The sequence below is a fragment of the Pangasianodon hypophthalmus genome, chromosome 4 (genome assembly GCF_027358585.1).
Source record: "Pangasianodon hypophthalmus isolate fPanHyp1 chromosome 4, fPanHyp1.pri, whole genome shotgun sequence".
Lineage (NCBI taxonomy): Eukaryota > Metazoa > Chordata > Actinopteri > Siluriformes > Pangasiidae > Pangasianodon > Pangasianodon hypophthalmus.
In genome coordinates, this window is record NC_069713.1 from 25,661,364 (window position 1) to 25,688,319 (window position 26,956).

Below are 26,956 nucleotides of genomic sequence, written 5' to 3' on the forward strand. Positions count from 1 at the left end.
GTCTGTTTTTCTTTTCATCCCACCTTCAGGTCATGGAGAGTGAAGAGTTCATGCTGCTCCCAGCCAATCAGCTGATCGACATCATTTCGAGTGACGAGCTAAATGTGCGCAGTGAGGAGCAGGTGTTTAATGCGGTCATGGCCTGGGTTAAATACAGCATCCAAGAGCGACGGCCTCAGCTGCCTCAGGTCAATTGTGCACCAGTTACACACATCTTGCACCTGGGTTGTTCTTAGTACTGCTTAACTGTACCTGTACATTCATATTTTCACTATTCTGGTTTTCATTTTCTTTCATAGTAAAAGTTATATTACTTTTAAAAAAATTTTAAAGTATACGGTGTATACTCACCTATTTAGATTACCAGTAAAACAAATATAGTACATGATAAAATTTTTACAAGCTAGCTGTTGCAGAGTCTGAGTGTTTACTGTTGGATGTACATATATTTTATTTATTTAATTTTTTTCCCTCTCAGGTCCTTCAGCATGTCCGCCTTCCTCTGCTGAGCCCAAAGTTCCTTGTGGGAACAGTGGGCTCAGATCCACTAATTAAGAGTGATGAGGAGTGTAGGTGTGTATGTGCTCCATCAATACATTTTTTTTTTTTTCAAGGATGTGTTTACTGAAATGTTACAGTCAAACTGCAGGTAACCAAAAACAGACAGACATCCTAGTAGTCTGACATCCTAGTAATCTGCTGCTGGGAGGATGGATGACCTTTTGCTTTGACATTGTAGTTTTGATGTGACTCAGAGTAACTTTTACTTCTTTGCAGAGACCTGGTGGATGAAGCGAAGAACTATCTTCTGCTTCCTCAAGAACGCCCGCTCATGCAAGGACCTCGTACCCGACCCCGCAAACCCATTCGCTGTGGAGAGGTTTTGTTTGCTGGTAGGTGGATTATAATTAATGAGTGAAAAGTATGTTTTGATTCTTAATACGGAGTTTAATTTGAAGCTGTGTGTGTGTAATATGTGCGCTCAGTAGGGGGATGGTGCAGTGGTGATGCCATCTCTAGTGTAGAACGCTACGACCCCCAGACTAACGAGTGGCGCATGGTGGCGTCCATGAGCAAGCGGCGCTGCGGAGTCGGCGTCAGCGTCCTGGACGACCTGTTGTATGCTGTGGGCGGCCATGATGGCTCTTCTTACCTGAACAGTGTAGAGAGGTGAGCATTATATGCATTATAAAGGTTCCTGTATTAAGAGTTGATAGTACTGAGGTTCTTTTTGCAATCAGCGTGTATTAGGAAATGAATATACAAACTTACAGAAGTGTTTGTCAAAAACACATTCTCATGCTCGTATAATAGGTGAGGAAAACCTAAACATATGAAAAACAGAAAAGATGAGCACTGAAGTGATACAAAGGAGTTGTGAATCTTTAACAGGGATGTTAATATTTAAGCTCAGCTTAACACGGAAACTTCAACATTTTCATTTCTTGATCACATGATTTTTAAAATTTTTTTTTTATTATAATAACCTGGCTGGCTGTGATTTTGGTGTTGTGGCTCTTTTTTTACATTTTTTAAGTAGATTCTATTGTTGTAATGATAATTAAATGTAATATAAAGATCTTATAGCTAAATCGGTTTAGCTTCCTGTACCCTGTGTAATATGTACAGTAATATGTCATTAAGAAACTACAACAATGCTGCCCTCTGGTGTTTCTTTCAAGGTATGACCCTAAAACTAACCAGTGGAGCAGTGATGTGGCACCCACCAGCACATGCAGGACCAGTGTGGGTGTCGCTGTGTTGGGGGGTTACTTGTATGCAGTTGGTGGACAGGACGGAGTCTCGTGTCTGAACATAGTTGAAAGGTTGGTAAAGCAAAATAATTGCAGATCTTTGTACAATTTGAATATAAGTGAAGTGAAGTGACTTGTGGCCAAGTCTGGTGACCCATACTCGGAATTTGTGCAAACACACAGTAGTGAACACACACACACACACACACACACCGTGAACACACACCCGGAGCAGTGGGCAGCCTTTTTTTTTTGCTGCGGCGCCCAGGGAGCAGTTGGGGGTTCGGTGCCTTGCTCAAGGGTCTCACCTCAGCCGTGGTATTGAGGGTAGGAGAGAGCGATGGTCAATCCCTGCCGGACCTGAGACTCGAACACACTTCACCTTCGGGTTGCAAGGCCGACTCTCTATCCATTAGGCCACGACTATTCTTTTCATTTTTGTCCAAGTCAGGTTTCGGTTCTTACTGACTGAAAGCAGTCACGATGGGTGTTGCATAGAAGAACATATTATTAATGAGACAACAGCTCTTGTGTGACTGAATAAAATATAGTGTTGCAACAAGCTGGAACAAAAAAATGAACCAAATGGCATGCTAGGGGGATAATCAGACGTTTATTTGTCCATGTATTCTTGAAGTAATAAGCATTTAGAATGTAGTGGGTTTTTGATTATTTGTCTAGAAACAGCTCTTTATTTTAGGCTCAGACGTTTGGACTTTGCTTTATGGAGATTACATATGACTGTATTATTTAGGATGCTGTGAGCTTTAATCATAATGTTTGTTACATATAAATTAATTATTAATATCTTGCTTTTCTGTAAAGATATGACCCTAAAGAGAATAAGTGGACACGGGTGGCATCCATGAGTACGCGGCGTTTGGGGGTGGCAGTAGCTGTTCTGGGAGGATTCCTCTACGCAGTGGGAGGCTCAGACGGGACTTCTCCTTTAAATACAGGTACCTGTTTATTTAAAGCACTAATTACTGTACTACTTTGACTAGCATGTAATGAGATTAGATTAGGAGAGTGCAGTTGATGCAGTTTCTGCTATTATCTTGATGCATGTTTACTTGTACCCATCTCGTTAATGTAGAAATGGGAGTGACTTTGAGGAATTGTTGATAATAAATGTAGAACAACAGTATATTTCGAGAACAGCAGTTGTGTGCAGATACAAATTTTAAAGTCTCCAGGGTAACAATACTTTGTTAAATATTAAAGTATAACATGTATGGCAGACATGTATTGTTAATATCAGAGAAATTCTGATATTAACAATATTTAGTTCTGAAAACTTCCTGAACTGAAACGGTTCTCTATTTAGCATGTCTCAGAACCAGAAGTAAAGTCTGCTTAGTATTTATTTCATTTGCATTTTATTCAATATGTAGTAAATAAAATGGCTAAAAATAGTAAATATGACACTCTGTGATGGAAAGCGACTAATCACGTCTCTCTGGTCTTTCATGGCATTTGATGAACGCAAGCCTCATTGTCACTCTTGACTCGACTAATCACTGATTGCTTTTACATCAGTGCTGAGATAACTCACTGAATTAAACAGAGGTTTTGTTCTATGCAATATGTCCCAGATTTCCCAATATTTTGGATTAGCCTTCAAAAACTAAACTTTGTCTGCCGCCATTTCTAGTGTCAGCAACAGCAAGTGTGCATTACAGATGATTTGACAGCTGGTATTTATACTGTTTACAAACGCAATCTATTAGGCTTATACATATTTCGATGCTTCAGACAAAGTAGGTTTTAAAAGAAAATAAATAAAAATCCCGGCATGTTTTCTTCCATCTGCAGTGGAGAGGTATAACCCTCAGGAAAACCGCTGGCACACAGTATCACCAATGGGCACACGGCGGAAACATCTGGGCTGCGCCGTTTACCAAGACATGATCTACTCAGTCGGAGGCCGCGACGACACCACAGAACTGAGCAGCGCTGAGAGATACAACCCGAGAACCAATCAGTGGTCTCCTGTGGTCGCCATGACGTCCAGACGGAGCGGGGTAAACACTTCGCTGTTAATTTGCTGCAGGCTTAGGGCATGTTCACCTGGGTTGATGATTGTGTTTCTGGCTTTTAGGTCGGTTTAGCGGTGGTGAATGGCCAGTTGATGGCAGTTGGTGGATTTGATGGCACTACTTACTTGAAGACAATAGAAGTCTATGATCCTGACGCTAACACATGGAGGTAATTAAATACACAGTGAATGCGATTTCATGAACAACACCATCTTGGGACAGAAGCTTTGTACCTGTATAATCATTTGCCGTTAGAACCAAGCTGACTAGCACTTTTCAAATGATTATGGTGACTCTCGAATAATCTGTGCTTTTTCCCCCCTTCAGGCTTTACGGTGGAATGAACTACAGGAGATTAGGAGGAGGGGTTGGTGTCATTAAAATGACTCACTGTGAATCACATATATGGTAATACCCTCATCCACCCCCTCATAGATGCCTCATTATAGCTTGTGCCTCTCATTGAGACATTAAGAAGAAAAAAGACTCCATTATTTAAGGCTATTGCTTTACATCTCAAGACAATGAGATCACTAAGGAGAGGATGAACATCTGTCGCTCTCATGTGGAGCTGATCTGTGAAGACTTTCACATTCAGGGCTGGATTTCATCGCTCTTTTCATAGGACTTGCCCACAGCCAAAGGCTAGCTTCCATACGAGAGAGAGAGAGAGACGGAGAGAGAGTGAGCTCTGACGCTCACTGCAGCATTGCTCCTGTCTCAAACACAGGAAAAAAGTCACATTTAAAGATACACTTCTCTGGAAGGATCTGTACTGCCTAGTATTTGTGATTTTTTTTGTTTTTTTTTGTTTTGTTTTTTGGGAGACGTGTCGTGGTAAGCTGATGCTGCGTGAGGTGGCGTCACGGTCTCATGCTCATATGGACAGTAGCTTGTCTGAATGGTGTTTTAATCTTATGAACTGGATGCACTGTGATTTTTTTTATTTTTTTTTCTTCCTTTGTGCAGTTTCTTTTTTTGAGTTGTAAAACGAGCTTTGTTTTTCTACCTTGCCTCATCAGCCACGGATTCAGCAAAGCATGTTTCTTTTCTTTTTTTTTTTTTTTTTGTTATAGTGGTGCTTATCAAAACAGTAGAATAAGAAATATGCGAGCCTTTGTTGAAGGTGTGAATGAATGAAGGCGCATGCAAGTCATTTTTCAAAAGCGGTTTCTACCATTTCAACACTATCACTTTTATTTTCTTGTTTACTTTAATATCATATGATGCATCGGTCTGTGCACTTTAATCCAAGACAAGTTCAGTTTGGTCACTGTTCTGTTTTTAACACAGTGAGACAATGTCGACATTTTTTTTAAAAAAAAAAAGAAGAAGAATGTTGGTGGATTTATTATGCATTTACATTTTGAGTTTATGGTATGGATGCTGGGTGATTTTTCAGAGATGATAAACAAATGGTTCCCAGTGTTGGCCTGCACACATTGCATCGAAATGTTGATTTATTAAATAAAAGGGATGCATTTTGATCTGTTAAATGGCTTACATATGAGTGTTAAATGTGTAAATGGATTTCCAACTGTTGGTCAGGACAGCTAACAGTTTCATCAGGATGCTTTAACATAATTGTCCTGCCATAAGATGCACTAAGGCTATAAGAATCATGCTGAAAAGCTAGGGGTTTAAAACATTTGTACCTCTTTTTGGTCACTTGCCAATTCCCACCCACAGCAGCTACCAACCAGGGAGGGTGAAGGCTAACACGTGAAGCCACCACATCTTACCCAAGCTAAAGCACAGGTCAGTGTAACACACTCTGTGAAATTGTGTATGTGGAAGAGGGTAGATAGCACTTTTCTCAGTCACCCACGATTGGCTAGTGTCACTGATTGACAGGAGAGAGTAACGCCTTCCCTCTCACCCACGGCCTCTTTTTGCTCTTTTGGACTCCCATCTACGGACTGCTGTGGCATCATCAGGCTCATGAGCCCCAAAAGCCAAGCATTTATCCATTCCTTAGTTTTAAAGAGGGATTTGAATGCTATTTATATATATATATATTCCATTTATTTCAAGATAAACAGATGTCAATAACAGAGAAAAGTAGACACTATCACTTCTGAAGGCATGTCCTTAAAAGACAAATATTTATAAAATATAGTCTGAAATTTTGATTTCACACAAACAATAATGAAATCATGTCACCTTCTCTCACTGCAAATGGATGAAAGGAGAGTCATGTTGTGCTGGAACCAGAAGTTAACAGTACGGACACATTTACACACTGAAATGGATAGGGTACATTATTCACTAGTGATCTACACAAATGTACATGTGAAGTGTAAAAGCAGAAAAGAAATGGTAAATGTTACATTTAAAAAAGGAAGCTTGGGCTATTTACAGACACAATGTACATTAATTTAGGACTCTGTAGATGAAATTTGATCTGCCTGGACTTGGGAACAGGATTATTTCATAAACTTCCACAAAAAGACAAACAGTGATACAATATTGTCTTTGTCTAGTCCTTGGCTAAAAAAAGTCACTAGTTTAAAAACAAAACAAAAATCCATGTAAAGGTACACCTTTACGACTGAAGGACATGTAAATAAATACAATTTTAAGATTTGTGCTTGTGTACAAAGACTGCTACACATGTATTTAGTAAAACAAAACGCTATTTACAGATAAAACAGTAAAGCTGAGAAATTAAACGGGTGTTCTGAGGAGGGCGCACTCTGTTAGCAGCGTCAGTAAGGTGCTGATGTAGTCACTGCTGCCAATCTGAAACAGAAAAGTCATCACCATTCATCACGCGCACGTCTCAATACAACACATCTGTGAGATCTGTCATTAGAGACAGTCCACATCACCGGATTAGCACATGGCTCTAGGACATGGCTTTACTGTGCAAGACTGGAAAATAGGAATTCTCATAGCACATGTTTGTGAAATTCAAGTCAAGTTATTCAATTCTGTTGTTCCCTACAGCATTTATTACATTAGAAACAATACCAGCAAGAGATAAATTAAAAAAATAAATAAATAATAATAATAATTTTTTAAAAAAAGAAGGTCTTGAAGATATTTCACAGCTTGAACCTAATTTACTTGGTCTAAAAATGACTATTGTGAAATCCAACTGACCAGTTTATTTCAGGCTTTAAAATTCTGCCAATTACATGCAAATTCCTACATAATGTCCTCTCTGAGAATCATAGCTCAGGCTGTTTTAAAGGAATTTTAAAAAAAAATCCACCATTGTAGAGAACCTTTCAGAGTTCAAATTAGTAATGAGGCGATATTAATCAGAGTTTGAAATGTTTAAAACCTTAAAGCTAATTCACATAGTTATTTAATATGAAGTGGTTCTGTTACCCGCTGCTTTAATGTTCACATCAAACATCAGAATGGGGGGGGAAATGTGATCTTGGGATGAGAGATGTCAGAGGGAGAATGACCAGACTGGTCATTGAGCTGACAGGAAGGCTAAAGTAACTCCAGCAACCACTCTTTACAACCACAGTGAGCAGAAAGCATCTCAGAATGCATGTCAGGTTAAACCTTGAGGTGGATGGGTTGCAGTAAGAGAAAAGCACACTGGGTTGAACAGGAATCTGAGGCTAAATGGGCACAGGCTCACCAGAACTAGAAATACTTAAAGATTGGAAATACTTCTCTTGGTCTGATGAATCATGATTTCTGCTGTGATATGCAGATGGTAGGGTCAGAATTTGGCATCAACAGCATGAATCCATGGCCCCAACCTGCCTGGTGTCACCAGATCAGGCTGGTGGTGGTGATGTAATGGTTTGAGAAAATGCTTTCTTGGCATTTGAATGCCTCAACCTGTGGTCTGAATACTGTTTCTGACCACATGCATCTTGTTATTGTCACAATTTACACATCTTATAATCGCTATGTCCCACATGACAATGCACCATGTCACGAAACACAAGCCGTCTCAAACTGGTTCCATGAACATTGAGTGAGTTCAGTGTATTTCACTGGCCTTCCAAGTCACTGACAGAGCACATGTGGGGTGTCGTAGAACAGGAAATTCGCAGCTGACAAATCTGCAGCAATTATGTGATGCAATCATGTCAACATGGACCAGAAGCTCAAAGAAATATTTTCAATGTTTCTGATAGGGAACGCTACACTGTATTAGTATGGTGTTCCTAATAAAGTGGACAGTGAATAGTGTACTGTAGATACCTCTCTGTCAAATGCATAGTCTGCACATTACTCTAGAATGAACGGTTTTCCTTCAAAACACACTGTGAATGACTTCTCAGAGAGACAGAGTGATGAAATAACATTCATCTGATTCTGTCTGGTTCAGTGGCATGGCCACAAGATGACAGAATAAACATTCAGCAAATACACAATACATATTTTACACGTACAACTTGGTACGTGTAAACAAAACTGGTAGCAACAATAAAGCCATATTTATACCACAGCACTGCTGAATTCTCAATTCTGATTGGTTAGAAGGTTTTGATTCATTTCCTATAACAGCAGCTCTGACAACTGTAAGTCAAATCACAAGTTTATACATGTGTTGTTATTTAACAAAGAAAAACTTAATCATTGATACAGTGAAACTTTGTGCAAGGAGACGATTATTTAACTGCCAGGGAAGGAGTCTCCAGTGTCAGCACTTTGCAACAGTGAGTTCTCTGACACAGGAGATTTCAGGAGAAAGGGCTTTGTGGCTTCTCTGTAATACGACAAGCTGCTTTTAACTGTCCTTATAACTTCAGAGAGAGAGAAAAGCAGGGCTGTGAGCAAACAACTGTTTATAGCTACTATAACATTAGTGAAAACAGGAACTAAGTAAGTTTGTGGAGGTTCCACAACATTAAATGCAAATATAAATGAATAAAAAGTATGTTTTTAATTGATAAAAAAAATTGGAATCATTGTCAAATTAATTGTGGTATGAAGTATGTGCTGTTATAATAGATGAAAAAGAATCAGATCAGATTGAAGAATTCGACAGCGCTGTGGTATAACAGGAAATAACCGAGAAATACTTGGTGCCTACCTTGATTTTGCCCTCATGATGAGCTGAACCGAGGGAAGTGGAGACCTTCATGAGCGTCCCAGCCGACAGGTAGATCTTAAAATGTCTGAAAAGGTGAGTCTCGAGTCCATTCATAAACTGCTGCACCTCATCGATGTGGATTCTATCGTCTGCACTGTCCTCGGTGTGAATGCTGTTCCACAGCTCCCAGGCGTCCTGCGGGTTCACTGTGTACATGATATCCAGCGAGGGCTGCGTGGGCATGGTCCAGGTCAGCTTCAGGAACCTGATATTGCTGCTGGGATGACAGCCGGTCCACAGGGCAGCCAACCAGTTCAGAGTGGTGGAGTTCAGAAACAGAGAGCCAAAATTACAGTCAAAGGTGCGTTCAAACCAGGACTTGACCAGAGCCGTGAGGGATTCGGAGCCGCTGCTGCAGAACAGAGGAAGGCTGACAAAATCAGGGGGCAGTGACCTCAGGTACTCGTGGTCTCCGTTCACGCATGTCAACCAGCCGCGCCACACCGGTTTCAGAGCTTCTGCCCCAAATGTTGGTTTGGAATGTATCTGAAAAATAATTAGATATTTCAATAAATTTTAAATAGTCTTATACACTGACTAATTTTAAAACATTTGAGGTCTGATTTTCCCTAACCAGTAGATCCACATTTGTAAAGGAACCAAGTCATACACTATATGGCCAAAAGTTTGTGGACACATGACCATCACACCCATATATGGTTCTTCCTTAAACTGTTGCCACAAAGTTGGAAACACAATTGTAGAGGATGTCTTTGTATGCTGTAGCATTACAATTTCCCTTCACTGGAACTAAGAGTCCCAAACCTGTTCCAGCATGACAGTGTCCCTGAGAACAAAGCGAGCTCCATGAAGACATGGTATGGCAAGGTTGGAGTCGAAGAACTCGAGTGTCCTGCACAGAGCCCTGACCTCAACCCCACTGAACACCTTTGGGATGAGTTGGAACGCTGACTGGTGTGGTCCAGGTCTCCTCACCCACCATCAGTGCCTGACCTCACTAACGCTCTTGTGGCTGAATGAGCACAAATCCCTACAGCCACATTCCAAAATCTAGTGGACAGGCTTCCCAGAAAAGTGGAGATTATTGTAACAGCAAAGGGGGACTAAATCTGGAATGGGATGTTCAACAAGCACATATGGTTATGATGGTCAGGTGTCCGCAAACTACTGGCCATATAGTGTAGAATATAAAACTCCTGTTACAGGAAATTAATCAATGACAGGGTGATCCCATTATCACAAGTTGATTTTTTTTTTTTTAGAACAGCACGTCCTGAAACATTTAGTACTCGTGTACAACAATTTGTCAATGCAAATAATTTTTTTAATTAAATAACATAATACCATACTTTTTAGAATAGCATTTAATATTGTTAGTTCCCTCACCAGCTTCTCTGTTCTCTCTTTTGCTTGCAGTTGATAACACAAAAAAATGCAGCCTGTCATGTTGCAGAGAAATGCAAAGCTCTCTGTCCTGATTTAAACTTAAAGTTACTGCTTTACCTCCAACACTGGAGACTCCTTCCAAAACTATTAAATAAATGTCTCCTTACATAAAGCATTACCTTTTCTTTGTTAAATTAACAGCATGTTTTAATCGGTTTATTATTAGTCTTATTGGATTATGTATTAGAACGAGGGCATTAATATAGACCTGTGATTTGAATTACAGTCGGCACTCCTGTTGTAGAACAATAATCACAACATTCGGACCAATCAGAGACGAGAACTCAGCAGTGCTTTGGGATAAAAAAAATATGTATATAATGCACACTGCATGAGTCAGGAAGGCGCTGATGTGTTGATGAGTACACAAACATTTCATTAACAACCTTACTGTTAATTTACCTGAATGAAAATGGTTTCTGCGTCCTCCTCGCTTTCTGCCATTCCCAGGACGGTGGAGATCGTGACCTTAAAGCCTGCCTCCACTCCCACCTCGATGGCGACCCCCTGCTGCTTCTCGGCTATGATGAATGCCGTGAGGTGTTTGGAGTATAATTTTAGCTGTGTGTGTCGGAATCGGTACAGCGGGGTGACGTACGCTAGCTTCCACTCGTGCTTCACCAGAAGGGCCACTTGCTCTGGATCCACTTTACTCTGCAGGAAATGGAGGTTGTGCAGAAATATACATGCTCAATAGACTTGTCATGATTCTTTACATCAACACACATCCTCACAATAATAAAAGTATACAACAGGGGAGTAGCTCCACTGTACAAGCAAACTGCTGCAGTGTGTGAGTTTAACAGGTAAACCTTGCACGTGTGAACTCGTACTATTACTGACTGTAGCTCAGTCAGTAATCAAAGACATGACTTTCACACACGTATTTTTTTTACACAGGAAGTGAACATCAGGAAGGGTAAAGTGTGAATACAAGCCAGGGTTGAAACCAAGGAATAATGACAATTTACAAGGATGAGATGATCACAATTCCTGTGAAATGATCAGAATAGCTCATGTATGAACAGATGCCAGTAGATTACTGAGAAAGACCCAAAGATATCATATGAAGCAAGTGTCTGAAGCAACACCATCAGGAAAAGCCTAAAGCCAAGGAAGAAGAAGAATAACAGGAGACATGTGGAAATTTGCTTGATATGGAATTACTCCAAAGATGAAATTCTTACATGCCTGTAGGAATATCTGTGTAGATGAATGCACACATGCACACTAGGGTTGTTACCTCACCTTAGACTAGAGTGCATTGTTGGTTATTACTGTGTACCTCTTGCATCTTTTTTGGCTTAGGCTTCTTATTCAAGTGGTTCACATTCCCATAGTGTCCAACTGTGACTGTCATCTCTTCTCTCTGGACTTACACTACAGACCTGAAACCATACTACAGTAACCTCTGTGCAGGGGATGTGGACTGCTGTGTAAGCAATTTGCCGTTCCATTGCTACTTCTGCTACCACTCGGGGCATGTTCATGACTTTATCATACACGACAGCTAGCAGGAACATGGCATTACTAACCACAGCTAAACGAATCAGTGATCAAATTTTGGATAAACAGCTTAGTGCACAGTGCAGCACTGGGTAGATGTTTTGGCTCAGCATGCTGCTTTCCTTGCAACCCCCTCTCTCTCCATCTCTCTCTCTCTCCCTCCCTCCCCCCATCTCTCTCTCCCCCTCCATCACTCTCTCTCCATCTCTCTCTCTCTCCCTCCCTCCCCCCATCTCTCTCTCCCCCTCCATCACTCTCTCTCCCCCCATCTCTCTCTCTCTCCCCCTCCACCTCTGCTTATAAAAGCAATGTGATTAGTATTGCCAATGTAAGAGACTCCACAGTAAAATAATACGCTCTCAATAATAGATTTCCAAGAAAGAATAATTTGAGCGTTTGATCTTTTTGTACAGAGATTTCATAATAAACTATTCCGTTACTTGTCACCACTGGCTTGTGTGTTTTCTAAAAGGTCGATGAAGACTATGATACTTGAAAACCGTGATCATCTTCAGACTGGGTTATCATACCGGGAACTCTGCAAACCGTTACACCTCTAAAGCACACAGAGCTGATTTCAGGAATCAGACAGAAGAGATCAGTCGCTCACTAGCACATTGCGGGATCTGGCAGCTCCTCTGCTGCTGGGGATCCTGTGGCCCAGGGCGGGGAAGTGGCCTGGTGTCTGCCAGAACAGAGACGGATTCTCCACACAGCTGCGGCCGTAACTCTTCCTCCGAGTCATAGGCATGTTAGCGGGGGTGTTTACAGCACTGCTAAACAAACAAACAAACAAACAGTCATTTTAATGAACATATTACTAACACTGAAGTTAACCCTGGCCACGCTGTAGTGCTAGCTATCCTCAACACAGTTAACAAAACAAGCACTGTTTACTGACAAAACAAAAAAAAAAAACCAACCTGATACAGCCTTCAAACCACGGCCAAATCCCAAACGCACATAGTGCACTACTTAGTGTAAAATTAACCATATTTACTCTTCCCAGTGCACTATTATTTAGGACATTTCGGATAAAACCTACACCCCTTCAGTACTAGAGTAAAATCAGACCAGGCAGCTAACACAAAGCTAACACAAAGCTAACACAAAGCTAACACAAAGCTAGCATTAGCTCCTCACAGCACGAAGGCAAACGGAAACCCCTCTTATTTTATGCTAAAAGATAAATAAAACCCTTACAGGGCTTTTAATTCCGTCTAACACAAACCATCCTTCCCGAAAACAAAACAAGTTTCCCTACCTGACTCGCCCCTCCATGGCTAACAGGCGCCAGTTAAGGCGGAAATAGATTTGAACATCCCGCTTTCCCATCATGCAACGCGCTAGGAAAACGAATCAATCGCGGTTCGAAAATCTTCCGAGTCAAGTTCACTCAGTGATGGGAACTCAAATAAAGCCTTTCTTAATTAATATATTTTAAGCAAAACAACATAATACAATTATATCTAAAATAAGCAAAATAACACAATGCATTACTATAAGATAGCGGAATATATGTGCCTCGGTTGTCCCTTACAGGGAAGACAGACCGATTAGATGAGAGTTTGATTAGTTGAGTCTGATAAGTACATGACGCACGGTGGGGCGCGTCCAAGCCTATGTGTACTAGCGCACTAAACAGTGTGTAAGGATAGTATGCTAGACACAGTGAAGTATTATATTAGCATACTGTTTACTACAGTAGTGTGCTGTCTCCGACACCGCTACAGTACAAACTCGTGTTTAGTGTAAGGAACATGAAGTAGGGTACATTTTGAGGATTTCTGTTGACAGTTGTGGCGCAGTTTCTTTCTTTGGAGTATGACGGTTAGATATAAAATTTCACGATATGACGTGGATAAAGGATAAAGTGAAATGGGAAGGTGACCGTCACGTGACTCGCACGCGCTGTGTACATTATCTGTAGCGGGAGACACCTGAGTGCAGTTTGAGGATAAAAACTTACAGTTAAAACTTACAATTCACCACCCGATTTGCTGACATTTTATTAACTGTTTATTAACTTATTCATTTCTTGATAGGGTTAGACAGCTCTTGGTTCGCTCTGTAGGGAAGTAAGTACTATAATGTTTGTAGTCAGAGCCAGGACTTTCCTGTAATGGCCCATAGACGCGCATCAGTGTTGCTGCTAAGGGCTCGCCATGTCCTGCGCTTTTCCCGGCACGCGGCGGTTCCTGTGAGCACGCGCCCCATTTCCGCCTCACAGTCCATCTTCCCACATGTTCCTGCTTCTTCCAGTCATTTCTACAGTAGTACCACTGCAGGTAACAGTCACACAATGTCCACAGTGTCTACAAACAGAGCCCAGATTTGTCATTACCTAACAGAGTGATGCCGAAGCTCAAATGGCTTCTTACTTTCAATATGCGTGCACTCCATAGGGCACGAGATAATGGCTTATATAGACTGCACAGTGCACTATGTAGCTAATAATGCGCGATTTGGGACTGAACCTTAGTCATAAGCAGTATGTTGTGTTTGCTGAAGGTCAGAGCAGTTTCTCCATCCGAAGTCACCTCTGTGGAGAGCTGAGCTCCAGTCTCGTGGGACAGGAGGTTACATTATGTGGCTGGGTTCAGTATCTGAGGTCTGTTTCTTGTTTATATTCATGTTCACATAACATTTAGTGATGTCCTGCTGAATAACACTGGTTTCCTTTTTGAAATTCCAGACAGGATCTGTTTGTGATCTTGAGGGACTTCAGTGGTTTGGTTCAAGTTCTCATCCCACAGGATGAGGTAGCAAAATAAACAGACCTCTTTATTTAAGGAAAAATGAATCACATTTGTTGGCGGTGGATAATCGTCCTTGCTTGATGTCCTCAGTCTGAACGCTTTTCTGTGCTCTTGTCTTTAGTCTCAGCGGGAGCTGAAGGATGCGTTCTGTGGTTTATTGGTCGAATCAGTCATCAAGGTGAAAGGAAGAGTCAGGCTTCGTCCAGAGGGCCAGAAGAATACGGTACGTGTCATGGCTGTATGGTTATGACTGAAAACATGATCATGATTATTTTGTTGAACACTGTCATTACGATTAATGAAAACAATTATTCTGCCAATTCAGGAAGTGAAGAGTTTTATTGCTCTTTAGCATTTTTAATCAACAGAATAGGGCCTTTTTTCACATTGTACATGATAAACCATCATTTCTCTTGATCAGTAGGCCAGAACATGAGGCAGAACATGAGGCAGAACATGAAGCTTAATCAGAGATCCACCAGAACAAATCTCCGCTGATTAGTCACATCAGCTGAGAGTTAACTTTTAGGATGCAGCACAGTCAAATAAACACCATTATATAACAGTTAGTTCCACTCCACCAGTTTGATTGGACGAGTGATGTTCCAAGAGTTCTTATGTTTAGTATAACCGCACAGAGACGTTTCACTGTTTGTATCACTCCACTCGTCTGTGTTCACCGCGTAAAATTCCAATTCTAGCAATAGTTTGTTGCACTGAAACGGTTACTACAGTAGAGTTAGTGACATAGTGACAGTGTGGCTTCTTCGCGATCTGTTTCCACTAGCTGGGCAAAAATAAACAAAACATTTGGCCATATTGTGTCCGAAGTGTCACATAATCAAATTACTTTCTTGTTCATGGGACTGTTGTATTAAAGCAATACTGCACTCGGAATTGTGCAGTTATACTGAACATCAGCACGGCTGTGACTACCTACGATTGAACCACAGCTGTGCTGATATGTGGTATAAATGCGCTCTTGCTTGTGCGATATTGCTTAATTAGATATTCTTAGCTAATTACTAATATTACTGGTCATTATGTAAAGTATAAAACACAACGTAGTATATTGTCATAGGAAAATAATCAACAGCGGGGTGGTGTGATGTGGCCCAACGCAAAGCGAAGTTGAACATTGTCCTGTAACAGCTTCTGGAGTGTTTTCATACCGCAGTCATTTTCCAGTAGACCCCTGAGTGAGATGTCTCACTCTGATGACAGACACGCCACCTGGGTGCAGAGATATAGTGGGAGTCTACAGTGATTTTAACAGTTTTCTAAAAAACACAATCAGAAACGTGTTCATAAACACATTCTCCTTTTACCGCATCCTGTAGAATCAAAATACAACATCTTTTCCCTCCTAAGACTTTTCTGAGGTGTTCAAGTTAACGCATTACTACTGACTGTTACAAGAGTGGTGACTCCTTCCAAACTAAATGCCTCCTCACAGAAATCTCCACTACATTCAAACATTTTACATTTTATTTGTTCAAAAAAAAAAAAAAACACATTTTAGCACATTCTATTGTTATTATAGAAAAAACAGGTTAGAACTACTATACATATCTGAACTACTGTCAGAGTTGCTGCTGTGTAAGGAATAACACACACGGTCTGGAGTGTGCTATTTGGCTTATACCACAATGAGTTGCCAATGATTACAATGTTTAAATAGTGAATAAACTCTCTATTGTGCTCTCTCTCTCTCTCTCTCTCTCTCTCTCTCACACACACACACACACACACACAAAAAGCACCTCAGCCTGTCATTTTATGGAAGAGACGGAAAGCGTAACTGAGACTGAGAGCACTTAAAACCGAGACTCATTCTATAAATGTTGAATAAATGTCTCCTGACAAAAAAAAAAACTCACCACATCAACGATTATACGAATGACATCTTTAAAGAACAACACGGTTTTGAGTCCGTTTATTATTAGTCTATTATTAGTTTCTATAGTAACAGCTCATACATAGGGGCATGTATAGGTGTTACTATGAGATGTTACTATGGAAACAATAACATATTAGAAAGAGTACATTAAAATTAACCTATCATTCATGTTATAGCCGGAACTGTATGCTTTCTGACCAATCAGATTCGAGCATTCAACCACGCTGTGGTATAAGGAAAATTAATCAACACCTTCTGTGTTATATTTCCCACTTCATATAGTTTTTCTACTCTCCCTTATTTACACACAATTGAAAGTAGAGGGTCAGAGTGCAGGTCCAGCTGTGGAATGGCAAGACCATGGCACTGGTACTTCTCCAGTTCACTCACTCCATCACGGGATTCAAACTGAAGTACTGAGATGCCATGGACCCAAAGTGATTTTTAAACAACAAGTCGAACCCTGTTGGGAGTCAGTTTGACCCTGGTGACATCCTGACATCCTGCAGTTTAGCCACTTCCACATGAGGATAATGTATTCTAGATTTATGCAGCACTACACAGCTAATGAGCTCTCAAAAAACAAGACCAGAAAGATTTGTTCAGCGTGCCGTGGGATAAAATATTTTCGCGTTTTGCAAGCTGCTTCGGTCTAACGAATCACATTTCTGACAGAATCCACTTACTGTGGATTGAAACATTACTAAATTGAAGTAAAATGGTATGAATATTCATTCACAAGTTGCAGTATCTGTCAAGAATAATTACATAATTGCACACTTATAGTACAGGGGAATATTTTCAAAATAAATTTGCATAAAAAGCTCACTTGAGAATGCTTATGTTGTTTGTGGTGTTGTGACTTTCAGAACATGTCCACTGGAGAAATCGAAGTGTGTGCCGAGAGCCTGGAAGTGTTGAACACCTGCCGCAAACTGCCTTTTGAGATTAAAGACTTTGTCAAGGCAAGTTGTTTACTGCAAGGAAGCTCATTTCATGCATCATTTCTGAAAGTGTTCCATTATATTGTTTTGCGGTCACGGAGAGTTAGCATTTTGAGTTTTCCCATTAGGTTATCGTGGTCTTTCACTGGAGTGCATTCATTTCTGCCATTATATTTTATTTAAAGACAAATGTTTTAGCTTGTTCTCAGAGTTCCTCCAGGCATTTCTACATAAATTACTGAAGACAGATTGTCTTAAGTCTTTCACTAAGCAAAGAACTTTGGTACCGTGGCATTTAGTCTAGGGGTGGGAATCTGAGCACGGTCATCATACTGTGGCTTTCATACTGGCACATGCGTCGTCTAACATCTGTGTTTGTTTTGTTGCGGCAGAAATCAGAAGCTCTCCGGATGCAGTATCGCTATCTCGATCTTCGCTCATCTCAAATGCAGTACAATCTGAGACTGCGATCACGACTTGTGATGAAAATGAGAGACTACCTTTGCAATGTACATGGTAGGACTGTAACTAAAACTACATTCTCTCAAACTTAATTTGTGTTGTAATAATTCATAATAGCGTTTTAATTTCTTTAGGTTTTGTGGACGTGGAGACCCCAACTCTGTTTAAAAGGACCCCTGGGGTAGGTTTTCTCTCTTTCTGTTGAAAAAGTAGATGTAAATAAAGTGGAAGTAATAAATTTAAGCTGCAGAATTAAGACTTGCAACATTCATTCAAGAGGATTGAATAATATATCTAATAGGCATGCGCAAATAACAATATCACACATATCACACTATTCAGCAAGCACAGTGTTCTCATGGACACTTCACATTAATGTCATTTGACCTTAATGTTCCAGTCAGAAGTAGGCTGCCTATGCAGGCAGATAAATCTGCCCAATTTGGACAGCAGTATAAGAACATCTGTCTTCCATATTTTGGATAGATTTGAAGCAGCATGTTTCGTAATCCCAAAATTCTGCATACTAGTCAAGAGTGAACATGAAAAAACTGGGACTTCTTAACTGTCCATTAAACTGAAGAATAAGTAAGGAATAAAACCTGACAGGGTGTGCTGTTACAGGAAAATAATCAACACCAGGGTGGTGTGATGTTTTGTGTCAGGCCATTACCAGCCCAAAGTGTTTTATTCCTCTCACTCCACAGCAATTTGTTAAAGATTACATTTTAAATTTATTGAAGAAATACACATAATACTTTTTTTTTTACTTTTATTGTTGTGAAATGTTCTCAGAACAAGTCAGTCAGTTCCTGTTATAGAAAAATAAACACCTTCTGACCAAACAGACCTGATAATTCAACAATGATGAGGAGTCTAGTACATGAGCAAGTGGATGATATCTAGTGAAAAGTATATTGCAGTGTGTAGGTGAAGAGGTGAGGTGCAGGACACAAGTTCATGCTCAAGGAGTGTTTATTAGTGTTCTTCCGAAAATCCAAGTCAGTCTTCACAGACAGGATTACAATGGGCATGTACATGATCGTAATGCTTACAAGAAGGCAGAGGTTGTAATCAGGGCTCAGATATAAACCCTGTAGCTGAGCTGGTGGAAGAAAGAAAGCACAGCGTAAAAATGGTTTGCCATGAAATGGTAGAAGCGATAAATGCCTCGTCTGTAGCCAAGAGTGAGAGGTACAGCAACTGGCTATATAAAAACCCACACATTAAGGTACATATCGATATTTGTTTTGCCACACACACAGAGTAGGACTGGTTGATTGGGATTGCTCATTCTGTGATTGGCCACTCCAGCAGAGCCATTACGGGTATACAGACAGTCTTGGACTAAGCACGTCTGAAAGTGCCAATAATACTGTGGTTAGATTTGAGTAAACGGAGAGTAATTGATCTAAGACCTGAAGCACTGTATCATTGAAATGGGTGTTGATTTGTATTTGTATTTACAATCCACGTATTACATTACATAAAGACACTAAATGAACAGAGCCAGCCAGAGGACCATATGCCAGTGTGTGCCTTATTCCGGCAGTATTGCTTGTTTGTATTTAATTACTAATTATCTGTGATTAAGAAAAGAATAACCTTGTGATTGACCTGATATATCTCCATGAGCTCTGACTAACACCTTGACTCAAAAACAAGGAGCTAGAAAATCAAACCACACAAAAAGAACCACAGGTCAGACTGAAAGCTTTGCTTTTACAAACACAGGCACCCAAGCAGATATAAATACACAGACTAACGAAGGGTAACAAGAAACGAGTGTGAACAATTAATAACCATGGCAACAAGAGTAAGGTGAGCAGGAAACAATGACCTTATAAGGAAGTGAAAATGGTACAGATGGTGTCAGAATCAGGGCAGACATAATATACAACTTATTATATTTAGTCATACAATATAAGCCTAAATATGAAGTTAAAAAATGAATGTAGTCTACATGTTTAATTTCATTATGACTTCCACTAAAGTCTTGTTTTTATATTTTAATATTGTAAAATGTGTCAGTATTTTTTGAGACATTAATACTGTATACACATTTCGCTGCCTTACTGTACTTACACTTACTTTTATTTGTTAGGGTGCCAAAGAGTTTGTGGTGCCATCTGGAGAACCGGGAATGTTCTTCTCTCTCCCACAGAGCCCGCAGCAGTTCAAGCAGCTTCTGATGGTGGCAGGTCTGGATAGGTAAGAATACACATAATTCTGCTTCACTGGAGCTAAAAACTAATATAGTTTGGTCATGATATATTTTTAAGACATGACGTATATGACAGTGGACCATGTCTCGAGTTAAGTGTGCATAGTGAGGAGTTAACACTGAAATTGCACACATGAGTCTAACATAACTACAGACTTGAACTTGACCTTGAACTCAGTTTATATAGACTTGAACGAGGAGCAGTATTAAGTCCAGCACTACTGTCTGTATTTGTTGTAACCACAATATTTCCAACTTGTTTTGAACATGTTTTGTTCAGTGTAAATACGGAATCTGCGAACTATGATCAATGAAATTCCATTTAAGGGCAATATTAAATATATAAATATGAGATTATGAATGAATTCATTGCATCATCATTGCAGAGTCTATAAAAAGTTTTTTTTTAATACCACAGATGACATTGTATATATGGATAAAATTATGAACTATACTTACTTGAAGTGAGCTGTAAGTGTGATGATGAGTGACCCTTTAAACACGTTTTCACAGGAGAGAACATCGAACCAAAATGGGTTATTTTTATTAGCCTACATCTTGCACACACACATTAAGATTTCATTTCATTTCATAAGGACATGCTGTATCAAGAGCTATTTTATAGGCTGGCAGCTGAATAATAAGGATGAAAGCCATATTGTAATAAATCAGTATATTAGACTCCTATTAGATGTTTATTTGAATTCATGCCATCTTCCTGTTTATATATTTCTTTTTATTTTTTAAATTGTCTCTTGCTTTACTGTTGCATTGTATTACATTTCATAGCAAGAAATTGGTCTAATTCTATCTCTTCACAAGTACTGATTCTGCCTGCAGTATTCTTTGAAGGTGTATTGTGATATTGGTTTATTGTCAAAAAGGCGTATTGTCATATTGCCCAGCCTTTTATAAGTCTGCAAAATACATTTATCAAACAAGATTATATTATTCTTTAATCAGTAAAAAAGTTATTGCTACTGCCTTCATAATTGGTGTATGTGAAAGCAGTAGCAATAACATACACCGATCAGCCATAACATTAAACCACCTGCCTAATATTGTGTAGGTCCCCCTAGCTCTGAAATCAGCTCTGAAATCAGCTCTGAGGCATGGACTCCACAAGACCTCTGAAGGTGTGCTGTGGTGTCTGGCACCAATACGTTAGCAGCAGATCCTTTAAGTTGCGTAAGTTGTGATGTGGGGCCTCCATGGATCGGACTTGTTTGTCCAGCACGTCCCACAGATGCCCAATCTGATTGAGATCTGGGGAATTTAGAGGCCAAGTCAACACCTTGAACTCTTCGTCATGTTCCTGAAACCATTCCTGAACAATTTTTGCAGTGTGGCACAGAGCATTATCCTGCTGAAAGAGGCCACTGCCATTAGGGAATACCGTTGCCATGAAGGGGTGTACTTGTTCTGCAGCAATGTTTAGGTAGGTGGTACGTGTCAAAGTGACATCCACATGAATGCCAGGACCCAAGGTTTCTCAGCAGAACATTGCCCAGAGCATCACACTGCTTCTGCTGGCTTGCCTTCTTCCCATAGAGCATCCTGGTGTCATCTCTTCTCCAGGCAAGTGATGCATACACACCCAGCTGTCCACATGATGTGATTCATCAGAGCAGGCCACCTTCTTCCATTGCTCCATGGTCTAGTTCTGATGCTCACGTGCCCATTGTAGGTGCTTTCGGCAGTGGACAGGGGTCAGCATGGTCACTCTGGCAAGCTGCAATGTGTGTTCTGACACCTTTCTATCATAGCCAGCATTAACTTTTTCAGAAGTTTGCGCTACAGTAGCTCTTCTGTGAAATCAGACCAGACGGGCTAGCCTTCACTCCCCACGTGCATCAGTGAGACTTGGGTGCCCATGACCCTGTCGCTGGTTCACAAGTTGTCCTTCCTTGGACCACTTTTGGTAGGTACTAACCACTGCATACTGGGAACATGTTAATGTGAAAACCAATTATCACATTAATGTGGAAAAAAAAGAAATGTTAGTGTGCAAACATGATATCCAGACTAACATCATCAGTATCAACTGAGGCAAAATTTTTTGATACATGGATGGAATTCATAAAAAAATTCTGCTTTGTAGACTTATATTTTTGCTTCCTGCTATTCATTAACCAATTTGAGATGAGTCACTCAAACACTGCTGCTTGTTAAATTCCCTTTACATTTAAAAGGAAGAATAATAAAATATGACATTTTTCCAGTTGACTTCAAGCCACATTCTGTTTGGTGTCATGATCAATTATAATTGGATTTCTGGACTTTTAGTTTGAGTTTGACCTGTCCAACTGGATTTCATGTAGAATTTTTTTCATCATTTCGTGCATATTGCTTCTTGACGTCAGAAAAGCCAGCATGACAGCAGGTCAGGGTATGAGAGTGCTTACACCCAGCACAATGATGAGGGGGCCTGTCTCCATTCTTTGTTTAAAAGCTGTCTAGTTTTTGTCGCTGTTGTCTTAATTGAGGCTGGGCTATATGATGATATGAGGAGAAATTCTAATGCTACAGTATATAAAGACGTCCTATACAAATGTGTGCTTCCAACTTGGTAACTTGGTTTGGGGAAGAACCACACATGGGTATGATGGTCAAGTGCCCACCTTTTTTATCATACTTTCTATCATATCCCCTCCTACACACACACACACACACACACACACACCCACACACCCACACGATGCCATCCCCCATAATCTTCAGCTTATATGTTTAGAACAAAAAACCCATGGTGAAATCTATCTGTTGATAGCTAAGTAACTTGTGCATGCCCTGCACTATTCAGTGTACACACATCTGCATCGTTACTGTAATAATCAGCATGGATAAGCCAATTAATTGACTATAAACAAACAAATCATATTTGGTTGCTTTCAATTTCAGTCTAAAAATCAAATTTCAGAAATAAATCATGATTGCCATGCTATATGAACAAAGCTGTAGATAATGTAATTTAATATATTAAATAATTGCATAATTTAATATGAAACCTCTGATTTTATGTCTGATTGTCTGTAATCTCAGGTACTTTCAGCTGGCACGCTGCTACAGGGACGAAGGCTCCAAACCTGACAGGCAGCCTGAATTCACCCAGGTAATAACCCCCAAAAGCACAAGATTGGCTGTCGTACATGTGAGAATTGAGCTTGGCTCTGAATGCCAGTAAATGCTGAGATGGGATGATTTGCCTTTCTCTGCCTCCACACACTCTGCTAGCTGTGCTAATATCCTGGAGGGGAAACTTAATCAGAATTTTAAAAAAAACAAACAAAAAAAACAGAATGGCCTAGGTCTGCTCTGCTACTAATGTCAACACAACAGCAGTGTTGTAAAAAAAAAAAAAAAAATCTTCTACACATGCAGGTGGACATTGAGATGTCTTTTGTGGATGCGGCTGGAATCATGGCTCTGATTGAGGGCTTGTTGGAGTACTCCTGGCCAGAAGACAAAGGGACAATCAGTACCCCCTTCCCTTGCTTGACATACGAGGAAGCCATGAGAGATTATGGAGTGGACAAACCCGACACTAGATTTGGAATGAAGGTCAGTGTGTGGTTCTCATTTTTACACTGGTATGACAAGATAAGCAGTTCATTATCATACTTTTTTCCATATTGTACCACCCCTAGATTAAGCAAATGTCTATGATGTGCTTCCATCTGTATAGAATGTATAATGCTTTAACCTGTATGTTCAGAAAGCCTGGCGTGGAATGTTTTGACTAACAAGGCTGCACTCTTTTGCATGTGTAGCTTGTGGATGTTAGCGAGACGTTCCAGCACACACAGATTGAGTTCATCAGGGACGCCATCGTCCAACCAGGCGGCTGTGTCCAGGCCATCTGTGTTCCAGACGGAGCTGTAAGTAAGAGATATGAGCTCGCTGTCTCACGCTCTCAAACACAGTCATCATATAGTCAAACTTAATGAATTCCTCACAGAATTATTTCTTTGTTAGCTGTGGCAATATGGTGCGGAGGGCCATCAGTAATGAATAGTCGCCAAGAAAAGCTTAAAATTAATTAATGTATTCATTTAGTCCTTTATACAGAGAATAATCCTGTTGAGACTGAGGTAAAGTAGAGCATTACAGGAAAATTACATTGATGAAAACCGTACTGTACTCCTAGCCAGTCTTTTAACCCAGGATGCTTTTCTGGAGTTCTAATTATAAGAGATAATGTAAGAGAGTGGTAAATATAAAAATTGGTCAGTGATATATGGACGCATTGATGGGACTGAAGTCTTGACTCCTTTTGCCCCCTGGATGGTTTCACTTGCATAGCCTAAAGATTGCACTTACTGAAAACACTCTGTAACCAAGTCGTCTTATTCACTGGATAACTTCACTTGGATACTGTCGATTTAACACTACAAACTCGGATTAGTGATTAAAATAATAAATAATTATTAAAATGAATAATATTATAATAATAATAACACTCTACCTAGATATAAACACTATAATCTAGATCAGGGGTTCTTCACCTGGGCGTCGCAACATGGTCCCTGGGGGGTTGTGAGAGTGGTGCTAAAAAGATAAACAGAAAAATTATTTTGATGGGTATGTGCAAGGTCTGCATAATAGCAGCACCTTAAGGCCATGGAAGAGAGTCTAATGTTGATTGTTTGTTTCTGTTGGGTGAGCTACTTACTGCAGGTTTACCATTTGCTGTTAAATATATATAAATATATATACACACACACATATACAAGCAAAGATACAAGCATATGAATGAGTGAAGATGTGCAGAAATGCACTGCAGAAAAGTCAGAACTTAAAAAAAGAAAATGAGGAAATTTGATGAAAATTACATGGTTTTAAAAAGACCAATGGAGTGGATTTACGACCACAAATTGTAGTGTGTGGTGAAGTGCTAACTAATGAAAGCCTCAAATGCTTCGAATTGCTCCGCCATTTGCAGACCAGACACTCATCTTTACAGTCTAAGCCTGTCATCTTTTTTTGAGCAAAAGCTACAAGAGCTAAGAAGCCAGCAATCTACCTGCCAAAAAGACACTACTGTGAATCAGAAGGTACTTCAGGCATCTTTTATAATAACAAATTGGATCGCCAAGCCTGGGAAGCCACATACCACCCTGCGCTAAGGAAATGATTTCAATCGGCGCAGCTAGCATTGATACCAGTGCCAAATGATACTGTGTCTATCCACGTTGAGTGTATGACAAAATGCTTGTGTACACCAGATTTGTTGAAGGGAGACAAATTAATGAAGACTTATTTTGTTGTTGTCTTCCTGGGTGAGCCACCGGTTATGAACATTTTGGTTTGCTGCATATGTACATACATAGATATGAAATTGACTGGAACAAGCGTGTGTGAGAATCTGTTCAAACGTCGCATGAGCTGTTACTGACTAACATAGTGGTCTGGTCACGAAAGTACAGGCTGTTGCCCCATTGGCTTTGTGGACACATGTGATTCACAGTTGAGCTCTTGCAACTAAGAAAATGGAAAAACTCAAACAAGTAATGGATGAAAAATATCTGGAGGCTAACACTTAGTATGTTATATCATTTACACAAGGGGCAGCTGATTATTTTTTGTTCAGAGCCTCAGTATGTTGTGGTTAGTGTTTGAATATAAAGAAAAAGCCCTCTCAACTATCTTTTAAAGCTACCAAAAGTCTGTTTTTGGAAAATATTTTGGGTATTCTAGCTTAGTAAATTCCCTGGTGGTCTAGCAGATAAGGAGTCCGTCCTCTCACCGCTGCGGCCTGGGTTTGATTCCCGGGCAGGAAACCAAGTCAGCCACTGGGAGTGTATTCTCAGTGCCAGTCCCAAGCCCAGATAAAATGGGAGGGTTGTGTCAGGAAGGGCATCCAGCATAAAACCTGTGCCAAATCAAACACATGGACCAATGATCTGCTGTGGCGACCCCTAACGGGAGCAGCCGAAAGAACAACAACAATGTTCTAGATTAGTAAATACATTTAAATGTAATGTCATAGTTTTCTATTTGAAATGCAGCTCATGACAACAATCATGACGACAGCGGAAACCTTTAAAGAAAAACAGACCTCATCCATGTGTATATTGTCTCCCAGAATGTTCCACAGTAATTGGTTTGAAATGGCTTAAAATTTTGCAAGATGGAAATGTGCTATCTAATCCTCCAGACGTACAAAAGGCGAGAATGTGACTGAGACTAATGCACACACAGTCACACATCTAGTATAACCTTTCCCTAATAATACTGCAATTCAGGAATAGTTTTCTTTAACCAAATCTGTATTAAAATCTCAGTATCACCCTAAGATATTAACATACATTCAAATTAATTTATCTATATATTCTAATACAGAAACAAGTGTACTTGTAGGAATAATCTTTAACCTGTAGGGGAAACCCCCACACTCACACCTGATTTCAAGGGATAAACGTATGCAACGTGATACAATAACAGTACGAATGGAGTGGGGTGTCTCTTATCTCCCTTAGATCATGAAGTAAAATAAATCGCACAGTTGCCTGCTCAGCATTAAATGTTGCTCTGTAAAACCTGTAGAATTTAAATTGGCACTGCCTAACTTGAAGCAAGTTTCTAACCACATATTTAAAAATTCACAATGTTATATGTATTCATAAAGCATAAAGTGTATAACATATAAGTGCCTTCTATTAAGATAAAACTATCTTGTTTAAAAAAAAAATTCTGCCTCCATCCAAAATGATTCCCCGTTATTTATTAAATTCAGCTTGTGAGATTTTTAGCAATCTTGACACCATATGTTCAAAGCATATATCATACCTCTACATCCGATGTGAGGAATGAGGACACATAACAGATTTCTTTCTATTGTCACAAAGAGAGATTTCATAGCTAGCATAGATTTTTAATAGCTATTTTTA

General features: G+C 39.9%; 3 protein-coding genes across 9 annotated transcripts in view; 2 read left to right on the plus strand and 1 right to left on the minus strand.

The window, feature by feature from the left end:
• klhl20 (kelch-like family member 20) overlaps positions 1 to 5,107 on the plus strand; it is an 18,454-nt gene extending 13,347 nt beyond the window's left edge. Inside the window, exons 4-12 of the mRNA XM_026937276.3 lie at positions 30 to 188; positions 479 to 573; positions 778 to 893; positions 987 to 1,170; positions 1,683 to 1,826; positions 2,580 to 2,713; positions 3,570 to 3,778; positions 3,856 to 3,962; positions 4,121 to 5,107. Of these exons, the coding sequence (XP_026793077.1) occupies positions 30 to 188; positions 479 to 573; positions 778 to 893; positions 987 to 1,170; positions 1,683 to 1,826; positions 2,580 to 2,713; positions 3,570 to 3,778; positions 3,856 to 3,962; positions 4,121 to 4,205 (1,233 nt within the window). The 3' untranslated portion in view covers positions 4,206 to 5,107. The remainder of the gene's footprint in view (positions 1 to 29; positions 189 to 478; positions 574 to 777; positions 894 to 986; positions 1,171 to 1,682; positions 1,827 to 2,579; positions 2,714 to 3,569; positions 3,779 to 3,855; positions 3,963 to 4,120) is intronic.
• On the minus strand, positions 5,101 to 14,195 carry cenpl (centromere protein L). 7 transcript variants are annotated; one of them, XM_034303672.2, is made up of 5 exons: positions 14,122 to 14,195; positions 12,388 to 12,553; positions 10,674 to 10,925; positions 8,805 to 9,350; positions 5,101 to 6,535 (listed from the first exon to the last, which is right to left on the minus strand). In XM_034303672.2, exons 1-5 carry the CDS (start codon positions 14,178 to 14,180, stop codon positions 6,461 to 6,463), a joined length of 1,098 nt encoding a protein of 365 aa, XP_034159563.2. In that variant the 5' UTR covers positions 14,181 to 14,195; the 3' UTR covers positions 5,101 to 6,460. The 7 variants fall into 7 exon arrangements, with proteins under 7 accessions (XP_034159563.2, XP_026792940.3, XP_026792941.3 ...); XM_026937139.3 differs by lacking the exon at positions 14,122 to 14,195 and adding an exon at positions 13,042 to 13,181; XM_026937140.3 differs by lacking the exon at positions 14,122 to 14,195 and adding an exon at positions 13,042 to 13,169 and having other exon boundaries at positions 12,388 to 12,550.
• The window catches only part of dars2 (aspartyl-tRNA synthetase 2, mitochondrial), a 25,676-nt gene continuing 12,112 nt past the window's right edge, over positions 13,393 to 26,956 (plus strand). The window contains exons 1-11 of the mRNA XM_026937138.3: positions 13,393 to 14,065; positions 14,289 to 14,388; positions 14,473 to 14,539; positions 14,658 to 14,759; positions 17,306 to 17,401; positions 17,773 to 17,896; positions 17,977 to 18,023; positions 19,947 to 20,053; positions 23,109 to 23,178; positions 23,448 to 23,627; positions 23,837 to 23,944. Coding sequence (XP_026792939.1) covers positions 13,900 to 14,065; positions 14,289 to 14,388; positions 14,473 to 14,539; positions 14,658 to 14,759; positions 17,306 to 17,401; positions 17,773 to 17,896; positions 17,977 to 18,023; positions 19,947 to 20,053; positions 23,109 to 23,178; positions 23,448 to 23,627; positions 23,837 to 23,944 — 1,167 coding nt within the window. The 5' untranslated portion in view covers positions 13,393 to 13,899. The remainder of the gene's footprint in view (positions 14,066 to 14,288; positions 14,389 to 14,472; positions 14,540 to 14,657; positions 14,760 to 17,305; positions 17,402 to 17,772; positions 17,897 to 17,976; positions 18,024 to 19,946; positions 20,054 to 23,108; positions 23,179 to 23,447; positions 23,628 to 23,836; positions 23,945 to 26,956) is intronic.

Coding starts and splice junctions, on each gene's coding strand:
- cenpl (XM_026937139.3), bottom strand. CDS start 13,115: ATGATGGGAAAGCGGGATGTTCAAATCTATTTCCGCCTTAACTGGCGC. Junction 9,351..10,673: donor CAGAAACCATTTTCATTCAG/GTAAATTAACAG, acceptor ATTATTTTTCAG/ATACATTCCAAACCAACATT. Junction 6,536..8,804: donor ATCATGAGGGCAAAATCAAG/GTAGGCACCAAG, acceptor TTTCTGTTTCAG/ATTGGCAGCAGTGACTACAT.